The following is an 18771-nucleotide window of genomic DNA, read 5'->3' as shown; positions in this document are numbered from 1 at the left end:
TTTTCCTGGATGTTCTTGATGATTGTGGATATTCACCCATGTCTGCGCATTGAAGAGTTAGGTATTCATTCCCTTCTTTATAGTCCAGGCTTGTTTGTCCCTGTCCTTGAGAAGGCTTTCCAAGAATTCAAAGGGGATTGAGTTTTGTGGCCTAAGCCTGTGGCACTTGGGAGTGTCCTAAGCTTAGGAACCCTGTAACTCTTACAGACTCTTAGATACGCAGCCTTGGTGTATCTAAGACTTGGGAAGATAGGGGAGAATTCCCTGGGTTATCAGGCAAAGTCTTTTGCTCTCTTCCCTCTCTTTCCCAAATCAGAAGGCATCTCTCTCCAGGCTTCGTTAACTGGAGCTTGGGGAGGAGTGCTGCAGACACTCTACTGGCCACAGCTAGCATCACACTGGGTTATACCTGAAGCCCACAGCCTTCCAGACTAGCTCAGTACTGGGGCTCACTAAGGCCTGCAGCCACTACTGCCTGGTTATGCCTGCTGCTAATGTTTATTCAAGGCCCAAGGCCACATTAGTCAGCAGATGGTGAATCCTGCCAGGACCAAGTCCATACAAACAGGGCAGTGGATTCCCTTCTGACACAGGGTGGGCCTAGAAACACTATACAGGAGCAAAGCCTGGAATCAGGGGTTTCGGGAATCTGCTTGGTGTTTTATCTTATTCTGGCTAAGCTGATATCCAAGTTGCAAGACAAAGTCCTCTGCACTCTTCTCTCTTCTTTCCCCAGGCAGAATGAATCTCCCCAAGCATCAGTACCTGGAGTTTGGGGAGGAGTGACATACGTACTCCTGTGGCTGCCACAGCTAGTGTCAAACTGTGTTGCACCCTAAGTCCACTGCCTCCCAGACCAGGACAGCATTAGACCTTGCCCAAGGACTTGCTAACAGAGGGAAAAAAATCTGTAAAATATTTTGGAGTGGCATATTTTGAGCCAATATGAGTGATCATGGTCTTGGGAACAGTCTTAAGAGGTTCTGAGAAAGTGTGCCTGAAGCAGGTAGGTTATAGTTTGGTTTTATACATTTCCAGGAGACAGGAGTTACAGGCAAAGATATAAATTGGTACATGCAAAGTATATATTGATTCAGCCCAAAAAAACAGGACATCTCCAAGTAGGGACTTAGTAATTATAGGTGGGTCTTAAGGATTCTTTAGTTGGCAATTGGTTGAGAGGGTTAAGCTATTATCTAAAGGCTTAAAGTCAATAGAAAGTAATGCTTGAGTTAAAGGAGGTTGTGGGGTCCAAGGCTCTTGTTATGTAGATGACTTCTCATAGGTAGCAGCCCTCAGAGAGAATCAATGGCAAATATCTGTCTCTTTGCAGACCTTTGAGATGTCAGACTGTCAGTTCAACTCTGCTAGATCTGGGAAAAGCCTAGAAAGGGAAGGCCTGGCTGCATTCATGGAGATTCTCTACAGATGCAAATCTCCTCCACAAAAGATAGCTTTGCAGGGCCATTTCAAAATATGTCAAAGAAATATATTTTGAGATAAAATATTTTTATTCCCTACAAGGTCTGCTATCTGTCATGTCTTGCTATATCAGAGTCAGTTGAAAAGTAAGCCATATTACACCAGGTTTATTTTTATTTATTTATTTATTTATTTTTTGAGACAGAGTTTTGCTCTTTGCCCAGGCTGGAGTGCAATGGCACGATCTTGGCTCACTGCAACCTCTGCCTCTCAGGTTCAAGCAATTCTCCTGCCTCAGCCTCCCGAGTAGCTGGGATTACAGGCACCCGCCACCACACCCAGCTAATTTTTGTATTTTTAATAGAGACGAGGTTTCACCATATTGGCCAGTCTGGTCTTGAACTCCTGACCTCAGGTAATCTACCTGCCTCAGCCTCCCAAAGTGCTGGGATTATAGGAGTGAGCCACCATGTCCAGCATATACCAGGTTAACTTTTAAAACCCATTTAACAATATTTTATGATTTGTAGGGTGTGATTCCTTGCGTGAATGGCCTGAGATCTTGTTTATAATTTGGTATCTTATTGCCACAGAGTCTGTTTTGTCCTACGATCTTTTAACTTGAATGCAGGTAAGTTGTGCCTAAACTCCAAAGGGAGGGGATATAACAAGGCATGTCTAACCTCCCTTTGCCATCACAGCCAGGAATTCAATTTTTAAGATTTTTCTGGGGTCTCTTTGGCCAAGTGGGTGTTCATTCAGTCAGTAGGGGTAAGTTGGGAGTGCTTAGCATTTTATGTTTAGTCTACATACTTTAGTCCTTGTGTCCTGACTGCCACTTAAATAGATTCAGGACCTCAGACCACTTTAGTTAGCCAGTGGTGAAGATAGCCATGACCTGGGTTTCTCCCTCTGGAGCAGAGAATTCTCCTCTGTCCCAAGGCCTGCCTAAATGCGCTGTCGGAATTCTGGGTGCCTGCAGAATTCTATCCTGTGTTATGTTCCAGCACTGACTTCCGATACAAAGTCCCACACTCACTTTGCTCTCCCTCCTTCAAGCACACAGACCCACACTCACTTTGCTCTCCCTCCTCCAAGCACACAGATTCTCTTTCCTGCTGTGCAGCCTGTGGTTGGAGGAGGGGTGGTGTAGGCAATGCAGGGAGATCTTCCCTCGCCCCCCTACCCCCACCCGGTCTTCAATGCCTCTTTCCTTATCATTAAGGTAAAAAAAAAAAAGGCACTGTGATCACTCACCTGATTTTATGGCTCTTATGAAGGTGCTGTCTTGCATGGATAGTTGTTCTACTTGGTGTTCCTGTGTGGAGAACTATCTCTGGGGGGTTCTCTGGGCCCTCTCTCCAATCAGTCTTTAAACTGCTGGCACCGAAGCCTCCAGTGCCTTCCTCCTCTATATCCCATGGAGAGTTACTGAAGTAGTTCTTTTTGGATTTCAGTTGGCCTTTTATTAGAGCCTTTCTCCTAGAGGATTAAAACATGAGACTGCGGGCTTGAGCCAAAAAGCAGTCAGAGGGACAAATATTGGGTTTTACTTAGAATAACCCACTTGCCACCACGCCTGGCTAATTTTTGTATTTTTAGTAGAGATGGGGTTTCACCATGTTGGCCAGGCTGGTCTTGAACTCCTGACTTCAGGTGACCCACCCACCTTGGCCTCCCAAAGTGCTGGGATTATAGATGTGAGCCAGCGTGCCCAGCCTCAAAAGTTCATCTGTGAGCCACGTTTAGAAGGTAGATTAAAAAATTTGACTAAACACAGTTGAGAATCTATAAATTGTTTAAACTTCAGTTCTGTTGAGAACCTTTGAGATCCATTATTTTCTGAATGTTTTCTACCAGAGAAACAGGACAATGACTTGCAAATATTGGTTTTCAGTATTTACTCTATAGCTCAAGCAAACAAACTTTTTTGCACTTAAAATACAAATATTACCTACCTTGATTTGAGTGTTCTTGTTCTCTCTTAAATTTCATTTCCCAAAAATGATGGCAAAAGTACTGTTTGTTTTAACTTGACCCATCTTTTGCAACCCAGCTTAATCATTTCACAGACTCCCTTTTGAAATAAATGGGCTAGATGATCAGACAATAGTGGCAAATATTTGTCATTTCAATGACATATGCAACAGATACCTTTAGTGAAATTAGTATATCAAATTTCCCTTTGTGCTCCTTTTTTTCCCTGGTGAATTCAGCATTAAAGTGTAAATATTTTTAGTGTATTATTTATTAATTCAAGCAAAGAATGCCATTGTGACCATACATATCTCATTTATATATCGTAAATATCTCATTACAGAAATATGTTTAGATACATTTGTTTTATTATTTTAAAGAAGAGCACATATTATATATTAAGGTAAAAATAGTACTAAAAAAAAGAAGGTAGGCCAGGCGCAGTGGCTCATGCCTGTAATCCCAGCACTTTGGGAGGCCGAGGTGGGCGGATCACAAGGTCAGGAGATGGAGACCATCCTGGCTAACACAGTGAAACCCCGTCTCTACTAAAAAAAAACACACAAAAAGTTAGCTGGGCGAGGTGGCAGGCGCCTGTGGTCCCAGCTACTCAGGAGGCGAGGCTGAGGCAGGAGAATGATGTGAACCCGGGAGGCGGAGCTTGCAGTGAGCCGAGGTCGCGCCACTGCACTCCAGCCTGGGCGACAGAGCAAGACTCCATCTCAAAACAAAAAACAGGCCGGGCGCGGTGGCTCAAGCCTGTAATCCCAGCACTTTGGGAGGCCGAGACGGGCGGATCACGAGGTCAGGAGATAGAGACTAGCCTGGCTAACACGGTGAAACCCCGTCTCTACTAAAAAAATCCAAAAAAAACTAGCCGGGCAAGGTGGCGGGCGCCTGTAGTCCCAGCTACTCGGGAGGCTGAGGCAGGAGAATGGCGTAGACCCGGGAGGCGGAGCTTGCAGTGAGCTGAGATCCGGCCACTGCACTCCAGCCTGGGCGACAGAGCGAGACTCCGTCTCAAAACAAACAAACAAACAAACAAAAAAAACAAAAACAAAAAACAGAAAAGCAAAAAGAGAAGAGAGTAAATTAAAAAATTCTAATGAAAATAAAACATCATAAAAATTAACTTAATTAAAAATCAGCCAGGCATGGTGGCTCACGCCTATAATCCCAGCACTTTGGGAGGCCAAGGCAGGTGGATCACCTGAGGTGGGGAGTTCAAGACCAGCCTGGCCAACATGGTGAAACCCTGCCTCTACTAAAAATACAAAAAATTAGCTGGACGTGGTGGGACATGTCTATAGTCCCAGCTACTTGGGAGGCTGAGGAAGGAGAATCCCTTGAACCTGGGAGGCGGAGGTTGCCCTGAGTCAAGATAGTGCCACTGGACTCCAGCCTGGGTGACAGAAAGAGACTCTGTCTCAAAAAAAAAAAAAAAAAGTATAAAGATAAAATTTTAGTATATTGTGAATTAGTTATCAGACTCAATTGTTATAGGAAGCTTTGTTTTTCTGGAGTTCTTATATTAAAATTATTAAAATCCTTACTGAAAAGTATAGCGTATTTTCTTTAAAAGAAAGATATTCTATATCTGAATAAAGGCAGACTTTGAATGAGTGGTGTATGACTTAATAAATATTGGAGACTATCGATTCTCCAATACTTAGAGAATGACGACAGCATCCTCAGCATGGCATTTTCGTTGCCAGTCACAATCTTTCCTCCACCTAATGTTCTCTAGACTGAGACAGACCAAGGAACAATTCCCTAGACCTCCTTTGCAGAGCTAAGTTATGCTCAGACCATGTGCAACACCAAGGACACTGCCATTCAGGTCTCCAAAAAAGGTCATCTTGTGAGCCCTGTCTAAACCAGGCCTTTTCTAAAATAATTTCCATTTGAAACTGAGTCCAAGTGTGTCTCCATCAGTATTAGAGTGGACCTGCCAGATGTGTGCTTGCAGATGATGCAACATCAAAGCAAATGCCCTGGGCAAGAGAAGAAAGGCCAAAGCAATGGGCTTACTGGTTTGTAGCTTTGAGCCACTCTTCATAGTGCCAAATTCCCATTTTAGAGTCCCTTTATTTGTATTAATAAAAATAAATTCCCTGGGCGTAAGCTCCTATAAAATACTCCCTATGTGTATTCCTGGGCATGAAAGGGTGTTTTAGTTCCAATTCTAGTTTTCGTGCTTAGAGGTTCACCTTTCTGACATTAATAATTAACCAGATTATCTGAATTGTTCAAGTTCAGTTTATTTAAAAGGAGAATATCCTCAAAAGGGTTATATCCATGATTTCCTGCTACCTCCAACCATGGGCCTTTTGGGAATACTTTGTTTTTTAATCTTCCTGGGAAAAACTTGGGGACAGGAGCAAACGTAAGTAAAACAAGCTATCTTCATTTTTCAATGCATCTTAGTTATGATGAATGAAGAGTTAAATTTAACAGATTGTGTTAATTTGAAAATAATTTGCTACTTCTGAGAACACCAAGTGAATAGTATCATCTCTGAATGAGAAAGTCATGGAAGCATTTTGATTTAATGAGTAGCCAACAACGTAACAGCTTTTATGAAATTGTTATTTATTAAAATTTATGTAATTATTCAAATTCCTCTTCAATAAAGCACAAAACAAACTCCAGATAATAAACTTTCTTGACATTTTTTGCTTATTTTAACTTGGTGTTTAGTTTTGTGTTTTTCATAGACTATATACAGTTAAACCAGGGTTATTTGGGAGTCAGTCTAATACTGTGATCTGAAAATCTGTTGTAATGACTTCTATAATACATTTATGAGCTGATTTTTCACAATTTTTAGTGTCATTATTGAGATAATATGCATTTTAAGTAATGTTTTAAAAATAATGATCTTATTTCTAGAAATGTTTTAATACTGAAAAGTAACTGTAGATTAATCAAACCTTTTCATTTTATATACGAGGATAAGTCCAGATATGGGAAGTGACTGGCCAAAGGTCACAGTTCTAGAGAGAGAGAAACAGGATTTTTATTAAGATCTCCTGTTTATCTCTTCAGTTTTTTTCATTTTGTCATAGATGTATGCATGTAAATATATTATGTATAAACACATACTTAGGATGTCATTCTTTTTTAGAACTCTCCTATTTCTGATCTGTAATCTTATCACATGGCCGCAAACACTCCACTACCTTAGCATCCTGCCTTTATTATTTCTTTTTGAAAGACAACTAGCAGCTAAGACTTAGAGAGACTGAAATTAAGTGACTTCAAATTAGTGGCAGAACTAGGGCTAGGACCTGGGTTCCATGATTCTTGTCCAGACTTATTCTGAATTCTTTCTACTAGCCCTTAATAAAAATTATTTCCTCACTTTCTCTGAAAAAGTCAGAGTATACCATTTACAACATGGCAATCTATCACTTTAATTAATTGGTTGATTGATTGAGTCAACAAATATTTATTGAACACCTAACCATATGATAGGCACTGCAGATACAGCAAACGGTAAGACAATTCCTAGAGCTTGTATTCTAGTGGGAGAAGCAAGTAATGAATGAATGTGCCAATGAAAGAATGTGTAAGGTCAGGTAGGTAGTATTATGAAGAAAAAAATAAAGGAGAGTATGAGAATTAAAAAAAAAATTATGGGGCACTATTTTAAAATGTGGCCAGGAAAGATTCTCTTAAGGAGGCTGCGCTCAAACAGAGCCTGAAGGAAGTGAGGAAGCAAACCATGCAAATATTTGAGGAAAGAGCATTCCAGGTAGAGGCCAAAATAACATTCTTGCCTCTCTGCCAGCTCAGTAACCTGATCCTCTGCAGGAATTGAAAGACACAGAAAACTATGAAATTCTTTATATGGATAGATTATGCTACTGATAAGTCAATAAGAACCAAAATCTTTATGAAGGGTGGTTCCAGAATCATCTTTTAGGGGCCTCTAAACACTACGTATTTTACGCTTGACTGCTACCATCACATAGACCAGCAGTCCCCAACCATTTTGGCACCAGGGACAGGTTTTGTGGAAGACAATGTTTCCATGGACCGGGATTGGGGTGGGGATGGTTTCAGGATGAAACTGTTCCACCTCAGATCATCAGGCATTATATTCTCATAAGGAGCTTGCAATCTAGATCTCTCGCATGTGCAGTTCACAGTAGGGTTCATGCTCCTATGAGAATCTAATGCCACCACTGATCTGACAGGAGGCAGAGCCAAGGTGGTAATGCTCCTTTGCCCCACTGCTCACCTCCTGCTGTGTGGCCTGGTTCCTAACAAACCATGGACTGGCATTGGTCCGTGGCCCAGGGGTTGAGGACCCCTAACATAGACAATTCAAAATTAAAGCAATACTAACCTGAAAAACATAAAGCTTCTGTAAATACTGAAATTAAAGTAGCTTTAGATTCCTAAATTTTTCTAATTACAAAACTTGATAAATTCTATTTAGTACAACAGTTGAAAATGTTAATTCTGGAAACGGGCTGCTCAAGTTCTATTCCTAATTCTATAATTTGTGATTTATAGAATTCATAAATCATATATATGTGGCCTTGGGAAAATTAATTAGCAGTTTCTTCACCTTAAAACTGGAGTAATAGTTCCTCACAGTGGTTGTAACAACACAATGAGTTTATATATATTAAGTATTCAGAATAGTGCCTTATCACAGGGTAAAATTTCAGTAAATGTATCTTATTATCATAAAAGCTGAACTCCTCTCATTTTCTGCTATCTCCTACTAGGCATGTGGGGAAGGGGAATTCAGATGATGGTTGGAAATCTGGAAATTCTTTCCTCTCTTTTGTAATTTGCCTATAAGTGGATCCAAATTAGTTGTCATATAGGAGAACTGCCAGATGCTTTGAAGGATTTAATTGCTGATAAATTAATTCCATTGTTACTAAAAACTTCCTGCTTTTACCAGACTCAAAATGTCATAATGTTGGCGGAAGGCTGGAATAATTCTGCCAGGTGGGGTGGTGCATATACTCCAAACTTGGGCCACTTGAATTAGTTGATCACTATGCCCTTCTGGGTTTAAACACTTTTTTTTCCTATGTAATAGCATATGTAGTCCTCGCTATTCAAATTAGATACTTTTGTGATATACAGTTAGTAATCCAGTTTATATTTGTAAGTTTTAAATAAAATAATTTTTTAAAATCACGTATTTTAAAATTTGTATTTCAAAACATGTATAGATTCACTTCCATTATTGTATAAATCACATGAAAAGTAAAAATAAGAGAACAGTCTATGGTTGTGAATAACATATAATCTTGACCTCAAATGTACACATAACAACTGAGAGAGAACTGATATAAAGTCCTCCCCCATTTACTTACAAACCGTGTAACCTTAGCCAAGTTAGCCTCTTACCACTTGCAAAATAGGAATAATGATAGTACCAGCATCATTGGCTTATTGTAAAAATTAACAAGAGCTGTATGTAAAGTGCTGATACAGCCTCTGATATATGGCAAATACTTAATTATCATTATTGTTTGAAGATGGTGATTTGCTCTTAAAGGACTATCATCACTATTTCCATTTCCAAATGCACTTCCCAGCTCACTTGTACTCTATACTTTTCGTTATCTGTTTACTAGTATAACATAGTATTTCTAAGATCACTCCCTTTTAACTAATTTAGTGAGATTAATAAATCTTAACATATTGAGTACTAAGAGTGCTAGGCCCTTTCATATACATGTTCTTACTTAATACTTTACGAGAGCCTGGTAAAGAAGGTGATTATTTCCACAGTAAGTTATTTTAGCCTCAGAAAGAGTTAATGACCTTACCACGGTCACTCAGCCAGCAGATGCCACAGCTGGAATTCAATCGCTGCTTTTTTCTTCACTGAGCAAAAAATATTGACTCCATTTACATGTTCTGGTCAACACGATTAAAAGTCTTCCTTGGCTGCAGTAGCTAAGAGAAGGTGCTATTATCACCTTACCTTTCGAAATGTAAACTAAACCTCCAGCTTCATTTCTCAGGTCTTAATTCCAAACTACTTAGAAATTATGCCAAAGTTATGGTGGATCACAAGTACATTTTGACTTACTAATATCATTTTTAAGTGAGGAAATATATGTATTTTAAATGGAATCTCTCAAATGAGAGAAAAAAATCAAAAGTATAAGAAAGTTTGTCCTATAAAGACACTGAGCCTTATTTTTTCCTTTTTCAATAGATATGTCATTTCAGCACCAAAAATATTCCGTGTTGGAGCATCTGAAAACATTGTGATTCAAGTTTATGGATACACTGAAGCATTTGATGCAACAATCTCTATTAAAAGTTATCCTGATAAAAAATTTAGTTACTCCTCAGGCCATGTTCATTTATCCTCAGAGAATAAATTCCAAAACTCGGCAGTCTTAACAGTATGTATTTATCCTTTATTTTCTTTATATATACAGAATATTCTCAATAAAAATGTGTACAAAGTTTGAATATTGATAACATATAGATTTAATCATTTACATCCACTGTGGGATTATTAGATGATGTCAGTCACTAATGATAATATAAGTGAAAATTCTAACAGAAACAGAAAATTCTAAACAGAAGAGTTATGTCCACTTTTTGAGCAATGCATGTCAATTTTCACATTCTTATTGGAAAATAAAATTGTACCAATGTGAAAATATTTGGAAATAATTGAAAATACTTATTTGCTGTGAAAATTATTATTAGAAAGAAATTGAGAAATATGAATATGATTTGATCTGTAGTATGTTGCCCACAAAAATCCATGGATATTATTGAACATTCAATTGAACTCTAATATTCTAAAATTATAGCTTCAAAAACTAAAAATTTTTTATTACTAAAGTGAATAGCTCTGATTGACAACCTGCAGTGAATAGAAAGAACAACCTTGATCAAATAACTCTTTCTCCTATTGAGATATTGTAGTATAGATTGCTTAGAGACATATTTGCAACTTATTTCTTACTAAAGATTCTGATACTTAATAAAGAAAATTAAAGAATATCAGATGTAAAATGGGCTCTGCAGTTCATTTAGACCAGAGTTTCTCTAAAGTGAGTTCTTTATAAAGAAATTAAAAATGGAAATTTAACAAAGAGCTTAAAATTAGAATCATATTGATTTTATAACATTTGGAATTTATTTTATAAATTTGTTTTGAGTTTTTAATTATACAAAAATCATAAGCATTAGATTATACCCAGTTTTAAGTTTGTACATATTTAAGTATCTTTGTAATAAAAATTATTTTGGTTATGTTATAAATAATAAAAAGTCAATGCTGAGGGTTCTCCATGACTTTTGTCCTTTAATGCATATTACTCATGTCTGAGAAACACTAATCTAAATAATTTCTAATCAAATATATGAATTCTTTAATTAATGTTCTTAGCAGTAAATGCTCATATCTCTTAACAAATTCTTCCACTTATTAGGTTCGTTAACAATTAAAATTCATTTATTAAAAGTGTTACTTTTGGCCGGGCGCGGTGGCTCAAGCCTGTAATCCCAGCACTTTGGGAGGCCGAGACGGGCGGATCACGAGGTCAGGAGATCGAGACCATCCTGGCTAACACGGTGAAACCCCGTCTCTACTAAAAATACAAAAAACTAGCCGGGCGAGGTGGCGGGCGCCTGTAGTCCCAGCTACTCGGGAGGCTGAGGCAGGAGAATGGCGTAAACCCAGGAGGCGGAGCTTGCAGTGAGCTGAGATCCGGCCACTGCACTCCAGCCCGGGCGACACAGCAAGACTCCATCTCAAAAAAAAAAAAAAAAAAAAAGTGTTACTTTTATGGCACATGCCTGTAATCCCAGCTACTCGGGAGGCTGAGGCAGGAGAATCGCTTGAATCCAGGAGGCGGAGGTTGCAGTAAGCCAAGATCGTGACACTGCACTCCAGCCTAGGCGACAGAGTGAGACTCCATCTCAAAAAAAAAAAAAAAAAAGTGTTACTTTCAAAAGATACTCTTTTATCTGATACAATGTATTTGTGGCTGTTAGTTTTAAATTTAAATCAATCAAATTTAACTGAAATTAAAAATGCAGTATCTCAGTTGCACTAGCAACATTTCAAGTGTTCAAATAGCCGCAGGTAGCTAGTGTCTGCCATAGTGAACAGCATAGATACAGAATATTTCTGTCATCACAAAAAGTCCTTTGAACAGTGCTGACCTATATGGTTAACTGAAAAACTAGATTAAGGTGGGGGAATCATAGTTGGTACATATTTTAACCATTTAATTTTATCAGAGTAATATCATGTATCTTTATTTGCCAATTGTTTAATGTTGTACCAAGGTCCTTTAAGTGTGGGTCTATGGATTGCACTTTCAAATCTCATTTGTTATGTGTTACAACTTTAATGGATCATCTTTATTCTATTAGTTTTTTTTTTTTTTTTTTTTTTTTTTGAGACAGGGTCTTGCTCTGTCACCCAGGCTGGAGGACAGTGGTGCGATCTCAGCTCACTGCAGCCTTCACCAGGTTCAAGCGATTCTCCCACCTCAACCTCCCAAGTAGCTGGGATTACAGGTGTGCACCACCACACCTGGCTAACTTTTACATTTTTAGTAGAGAAGGGGTTTCACCATGTTGGCCAGGCTGCTCTCGAACTCCTGACTTCAGATGATCCGCCCGCCTCGGCCTCCCAAAGTGCTGGGATTACAGGCGTAGGTCACTGTGCCCAGCCTGTTCTATAGTTTCTGTTTCTTAAAAGGGGAGAAAGAACTTAAAGGCACTTACAAAGCAATCTGGGTGCAGAATATTTATATATTTTTCTTGTTTTCCAAACTTTTACAATAATTTCACATAGCTAATTCTACAGCAGTTGGTTTTTGTAATTAACTTTCATCCCATGTTTCCAAAGCCTAAATTTTCATAGATACACTTTTGTTTTTTATCACTTTTCATGTATTAAATTTACATATCATTGAATGTAAAGGGAATAATTACAAACATAAATTAGAAAATGAGCATCTCAACTCATAGGAGCAGAAATATGTGGGGTAATACTAAGGGTCCAGAGAGGCTGGGCATGTGGGCACAGTGACTGATGCCTGTAATCCCAGCACTTTGGGAAGCTGAGGCAGGCGGATCACTTGAGGCCAGGAGTTCAAGACCAGCCTGGCCAACATGGTGAAACCCTGTCTCATTAAAAATACAAAAAAAAAAAAAAAAAAGTTAGCTGGGCATGGTGGTGCACACCTGTAATCTCAGCTCCTTGGGAGTCTGAGGCAGGAGAATCACTGAACCCAAGAGGCAAAGGTTGTCATGAGCCGAGATGGCACCACTGCTCTCCAGCCTGGGCAACAGAGTAAATGAGGCTCCATCTCAAAAAAAAAAAAAAAAAAAAAAAAATCCAGAGAATCGGTCAGGAGGTTTCACAAAGGGAATGGGGAGCACGGGGTAACCCAGCAAACTAATTGAGTGAAAGTTTCTTAAAGGCGTTTATGGTAGTAGCTTCACTAAATGTACATAAAATTTAGGAAACATGGAACCAAAGAGACTTTCAATTGCTTAAAGCTAAATTTTTATTATGTAATTAAACACTAAAGGACTTTGGGCAAAATTTATTTACTCTTCTTGCTCCCGTATCACTTTTTAAATGATTACATGTACATACTCATTGTTCTAATGAGATCACAGTTGTATTTAGAAAATTAATGTGTTTAATAATTTTAGAATTATTATACAGTTTTCTGTCAACAATTTCTTTTCCAGATACAACCAAAACAATTACCTGGAGGACAAAACCAAGTTTCTTATGTGTATTTGGAAGTTGTATCAAAGCATTTTTCAAAATCAAAAAAAATTCCAATAACCTATGACAATGGATTTCTCTTCATTCATACAGACAAACCTGTTTATACTCCAGACCAATCAGGTAGAGTATAAGATATTTCTTTCTCTGAGTAGGGTATCTGACACTATTGATACTATATTGTAGAGCTTTTTAATACCTGAAATTGAGTAGAGATCGGTTTCTTTCTAATTTGCTCAAAAGACTCTCAATTCCCAATGACATCTATACTTTCAAATATTTAATAGTATTTTAATTTTAAATTTATGGAGAAAGTGCTAAATAAATTGCAAAACCAACAATTACATTACCTTCCCCATCAGTTATTTCCAAGTAGAAAATGCTTTTTCAAAATCGTAAAATGTTATGTTAGGTCTTATTTATTAAACAAATATAAGACTTAATTGCAAATATAATTTGGCAATGGGAAAATAATTTATTATAGAACCATGTTCATGAAAAATTCCACTGAGTCTGGAACTAATCCCCAAACTGGAAAAATTAATCTAACCCTAGGGGATCAGATGTTTCAACAGAGAATAAACTAGATCACAGAAATATATGGATATTAATTTTCAAAGGGGACCTACCTAAGAAAGTTTCTGTTAGAACATTGTTTAATATTCATGGTTCTTCTGTTAGAGGCAAAAGGGCAGAATAGGCAATCAAAATCATGTGAATAGGAATGACTGGACCTATTGCCAATGAACCAAAAGTAAAACACAGAAAAGTGTGAATGCTGCCCAATATATTCATGTGTTTGCAAAGCCTTCCATTCTCCCGTTTCTCCCTCTCACCATCACTGACTTTTAAGTGCATCAGAAATAGAATATGAGATATGTATATGTGGGAGGGAGAGGCTACGGAATTTCATTAATGATATTCTTGGAGCAGGACAGAGAAAGGAAGTGGGCACCAGCTGACTTCGTTGAAAAACTGTACGCAGTAGATATTTGCTACATGTTGGTTGATGTTGTTGATGAGAATAGTGGGGTGGAACTGGACTGCACCATTACCATTTCAGCAGGATCATTTGTTATGATCAGCTCAGAAAGGACAGGCCTAGAGTAAGTGGAGATATTGCTATCTGCTTGGCCAGAATATAATTGCCAGAATAGTAGCATCTCTTTACTCCAAGAGACAACTTGGTAAACAAGGAAATAGTCTCTGCCCACAAAGGTTGGGTCCTTTTAAACATAATTATACCTGGAAACAAGCATATCATCTCCCTTGTCCTCCTCCTACATTGAAGGATACTTTATTGCTTGGATTCTGTTGATACATCCCACAACTTAGGGTCATCAGTCTTTGTCGAATAAGCATTGTAATATCCAGAGCCTGGGACCTTCCTCGATTATCAAGGCTTTTCTTAAGAATGGCTTTACGTCTCATGCCTGTAATCTCAGCACTTTGGGTGACTGAGACGGGTGGATCACAAGTTCAGGAGTTCAAGAACAGCCTGGCCAAGATGGTGAAACCCTGCCTCTACTAAAACTACAAAAATTAGCCAGGCGCTGTGGCAGGCACCTGTAATCCCAGCTACTCTGGAGGCTGAGGCAGGAGAATCGCTTGAACCCGGCTGGCAGAGGTTGCAGTGAGCTGAGATCAAGCCACTGCACTCTAGCCTGGGCAAAAGAGTGAGACTTCATCTCAGAAAGAAAAAAAAAGGCTTCATGTATTATTTCTCTATCAGGGCTTTACTGTAAGATGATGTAATATCTGGCCAGGTGCGGTGGCTCATGCCTGTAATCCCAGTACTGTGGGAGGCCAAGGCGGGTGAATCACTTGAGGTCAGGAGTTCGAGACCAGCCTGGCCAGCATGGTGAAGCCCCATCTCTACTAAAACTACAAAAATTAGCTAGGTGTGGTGGTGCACGCCTGTAATTCCAGCTACTTGGGAGACTGAGGCACAAGAATCACTCATACGTGGGAAGCAGAGGTTGCAGTGAGATCGCACCACTGCACTCCAACCTGGGCAACAGAGCAAGCTTGTCTAAAAAAAAAAAAAGAAAAAGAAAAAAAAAAAAGAAGAATATGTAATATCCTCATTCATTCTAATCCTAGAGGAAAATGAGAGAAGTCTCCTATAAATATTGGCCCATTTCTGAGAGGTAGTGAAGTAAATTGGTTAAAAGCAGACTCTGGAACCAGATTGTCTGGGTTCAAATCACAGCTTGAGCTGCTGTGAGCTGTATGACCCTGTGTGAATCACTGAGCCTCTCAGACCCCCGACTTTCCTCACTTGTAAAACAGAGATAATAATACAACTTACCTCATAGAGTTGTGAAAATTAACTGAATTCATATGTGTAAAGCACTTAAGATAGAGCCAAGCACACAGTAAGAACCAGGAAAGTGTTTTCCATTATCTATGGAATAGCACAAAGCCATATTTACAGAAAACAAAAAGAATTACTTAAAAGTATTTTTTTAGTCTTGTTATTTATAGCTGTAATGTCGTGATCAACACATTTAATCTGAAGATTCTTGAGGGATTTTTAGTGTAAGCATCTTTAGGATAAAGGCTTAAATCTTCAAGGCTTTACTGGATAAATGACTTTAGAATATTGCCCAAAATCCTTCAATTTCATAAAGCGTGTGTCCTGCCTTCTTCCCCAGCTTCATCACCTACTACAGCCCCACCCTCTATAGACACAAGCCAAACTGACCTCCTTTCAGATGCTTTCTCACATTGTTTCCCCATCCATATTAAGGCCTGTGTAACATGCCGTTGCCTCTGCATGGTACATTCTTGCCCCTCCTTTGCCTTGTTAACTCCTCCTTCACCCTCACATATCATCACAGACCCTTCTAAAGGCAGCTTCCCCTGATTTCTCTGACCTCTTCAAATCTCCCTCTTCTACATGCTCATAAGGCCGAGCAAGTATCCTTTGTGGCACTTCACACCCTAGAATTTTACATATAATTGTGTTTGCCTCTTTCCTCCACTCCATTAAAAGATGTCCATGTCTGATTTGTTTCACTACTGTGTCTCAGTACCTAGCACAACGACTGGCACATTCAAAGGCATTCAAGGCCGAGCGTGGTGGCTCATGCCTGTAATCCCAGCAGTTTGGGAGGCTGAGGCAGGTGGATCACGAGGTCAGGAGATCAAGACCATCCTGGCTAACACGGTGAAATCCCATCTCTACTAAAAATACCAAAAATTAGCCGGCGGGCACCTGTAGTCCCAGCTACTCAGGAGGCTGAGGCAGGAGAATGGTGTGAACCCAGGAGGCGGAGTTTGCAGTGAACCGAGATTGTGCCACTGCACTCCAGCCTGGGCGACAGAGCGAGACTCCCTCTCAAAAAAAAAAAAAAGCATCCAAACTTTTTTTAAAATTAATAAACCATATCTTTTATTTTTATTTTTATATATTTATTTATTTAGTCAGTGTCTTGCTCTGTCACCCATGCTGGAGGGCAGTGGTGCTATCTTATCTCATTGCAATCTCCGCCTCCCGGGTTCAAGCGATTCTCCAGCCTCAGCAAACCAAGTAACTGGGTTTACAGGCGCTTGCCACCACGCCTGGCTATTTTGTATATTTAGTAGAGCTGGAGTTTCACCATGTTGGCCAGGCTGGTCTTCAACTCCTGGCCTCAAGTGATCCACTCACCTCGGCCTCCCAAAGTGCTGGGATTCCAGGCGTGAGTCACTGTACCCGGCCAATAAGCCATATCTTTTATACAAAAAATTGTATAGCTCTTACCTCCAATGTATCATCACTGTGAAGACAAGATTAATTTTCTGATCTAAACACAAACTGGGTTAAAAACTAGCCAAATAGTAGTAACAGAAATAGTAATAAAATAATAAACATTTATTGATTACTTAGTATGTGTCAGGCTATGCAAAAGCTTTGCATTATTTAATTCTCACAAGGACACTATGAACACACACTAATATTCCTGTTTTACAAGTGAGATAACTAAGGTTTAGAGGGATTAAGTATCCCGCTCAGGGTCATACTAGAAAGTGGCAGAGGCAGGAGTGAGACCAAAGTTTTTAATTCTAGGGCCTCTGCTCTTAACTTTTGTGACTTTCTGACTTGGGCAGCTTCCCAGTGATACTTAGGCCTAGACTGGGTGTGTCCAAAAAGCAGGAGATAGGATTTGTGGTGGGAGACAGGTGTGAGGGGAAGGAGAGAGCAGAGAGGTGAGGCATTTACTGAGCACATTGTTTTTATCTTGTGAACTTAATAAAACCAGTGTTAATATGGTTTCTCATACAGAGCTTTGCATAATACTGATCTTTTAAAAGATACTGGGTTTATGGTGCCAGTTCCATTTTATTTTGTGGGTAAATTTGGCCATGAAATGATTTAAGCATCAGCAACACCCTAGAGAAATTACAGTATCTTTGGAAGGAATTAGATCACTATGTCTCAAACAGCTGTGAGTTAAAAGTGAAACACATGCTTTTGTTTAAAAAGTAGGGATCTATTAACTGACAGAAAGAAATGGAAGAAAAGTAACAGTTATTGAGCCCCCGCCATTGCTCTTTTAACAATGAGAGAACAAGTGTAGGATCTGGCTCAATAAATACAACAAAACCATACAATCCAAAGCTGCCTTTTGCAATAAGAGCTAATTGGAAGCCTTGTTGGTTTTCATAAGTGGAAGAGTGTGTGTCTGAATCAAGCTCCCAATTTTCCATTAAGATCTTCAACTCTATTATGAGACAATATGTTACGCTGCCCTATAACCATATGGTGGACGTCACTATTTTGCTACTATGAAATTCTTGATAAATAATGGCCTAATTACAGATGTAATTAATTTCATACTGTGGGTGTGTTCTCAAAACATTGTAGGTAAATGTATTTTAAGAAAGTGAACTGTACTTTAAATCCACTAATAGAAATAGTTCTTTAAAGGAATTCCAGAGGATTCTCTTAAATAAAAGAATCTTTAGTAATGTATATGTCTGCAAACTAATTTTTCTTTTTTTCACTAATTTTTCTTTTTTTCAAATATGGACTTTTGTGTATTGAGTTTTTTAAAGTAAGATTCTTCTCTTTTAAGGATGGTTGTTTTAAAAAAATCAAAATATCCTTGTGTTTAGCAGAGTTTTTGATGATATCAATTATTCTTACAGTAAAGGTTAGAGTTTATTCGTTGAATGATGACTTGAAGCCAGCCAAAAGAGAAACTGTCTTAACTTTCATAGTAAGTATTTTATTTACTTAAATAATACTTTAATTCATTTTTTCAGTACAAGAATCTCATTTCATAACCCTGTCCTCACACTACACTAAATCATTCAGTGTTCCATAACTGGTTATTGAACATCTGCAATGAGTATAGTATCATAGATCTATACCTCTAATACACGTATGTGAAAGGCTCATACAAATTAAATTTCAACAACTTGAAGGATTTTGAGCTAAACCATTTAAGTACAATCTTGCTGTTTTCTTTTTTAAAGAACACCCACTGGCCAGGCTTGGTGGCTCATGCCTGTAATCCCAACACTTTGGGAGGCCGAGGCGGGCAGATCACAAGGTCAGGAGACCAAGACTAACCTGGCCAACATAGTGAAACCTCATCTCTACTAAAATACAAAAAATTAGC

General features: G+C 38.8%; 1 protein-coding gene across 2 annotated transcripts in view; it reads left to right on the top strand.

Annotated features, from left to right (window-relative positions):
• Window positions 1-5674: 5674 nt before the first annotated feature.
• C5 (complement C5) overlaps window positions 5675-18771 on the top strand; it is a 99481-nt gene continuing 86384 nt past the window's right edge. The window contains exons 1-4 of one of the 2 annotated variants that reach the window (XM_021927209.2): window positions 5675-5785; window positions 9599-9791; window positions 13120-13282; window positions 18296-18366. In XM_021927209.2, coding sequence (XP_021782901.1) covers window positions 5721-5785; window positions 9599-9791; window positions 13120-13282; window positions 18296-18366 — 492 coding nt within the window. In that variant the 5' untranslated portion in view covers window positions 5675-5720. The remainder of the gene's footprint in view (window positions 5786-9598; window positions 9792-13119; window positions 13283-18295; window positions 18367-18771) is intronic. The other variant, XM_021927208.2, reaches the window with a different exon arrangement.

The sequence above is a fragment of the Papio anubis genome, chromosome 13 (genome assembly GCF_008728515.1).
Source record: "Papio anubis isolate 15944 chromosome 13, Panubis1.0, whole genome shotgun sequence".
NCBI classification, from domain to species: Eukaryota; Metazoa; Chordata; class Mammalia; order Primates; family Cercopithecidae; genus Papio; species Papio anubis.
The sequence above is the reverse complement of the archived record's forward strand: the minus strand, read 5'-3'. Positions and strand labels throughout refer to the sequence as shown.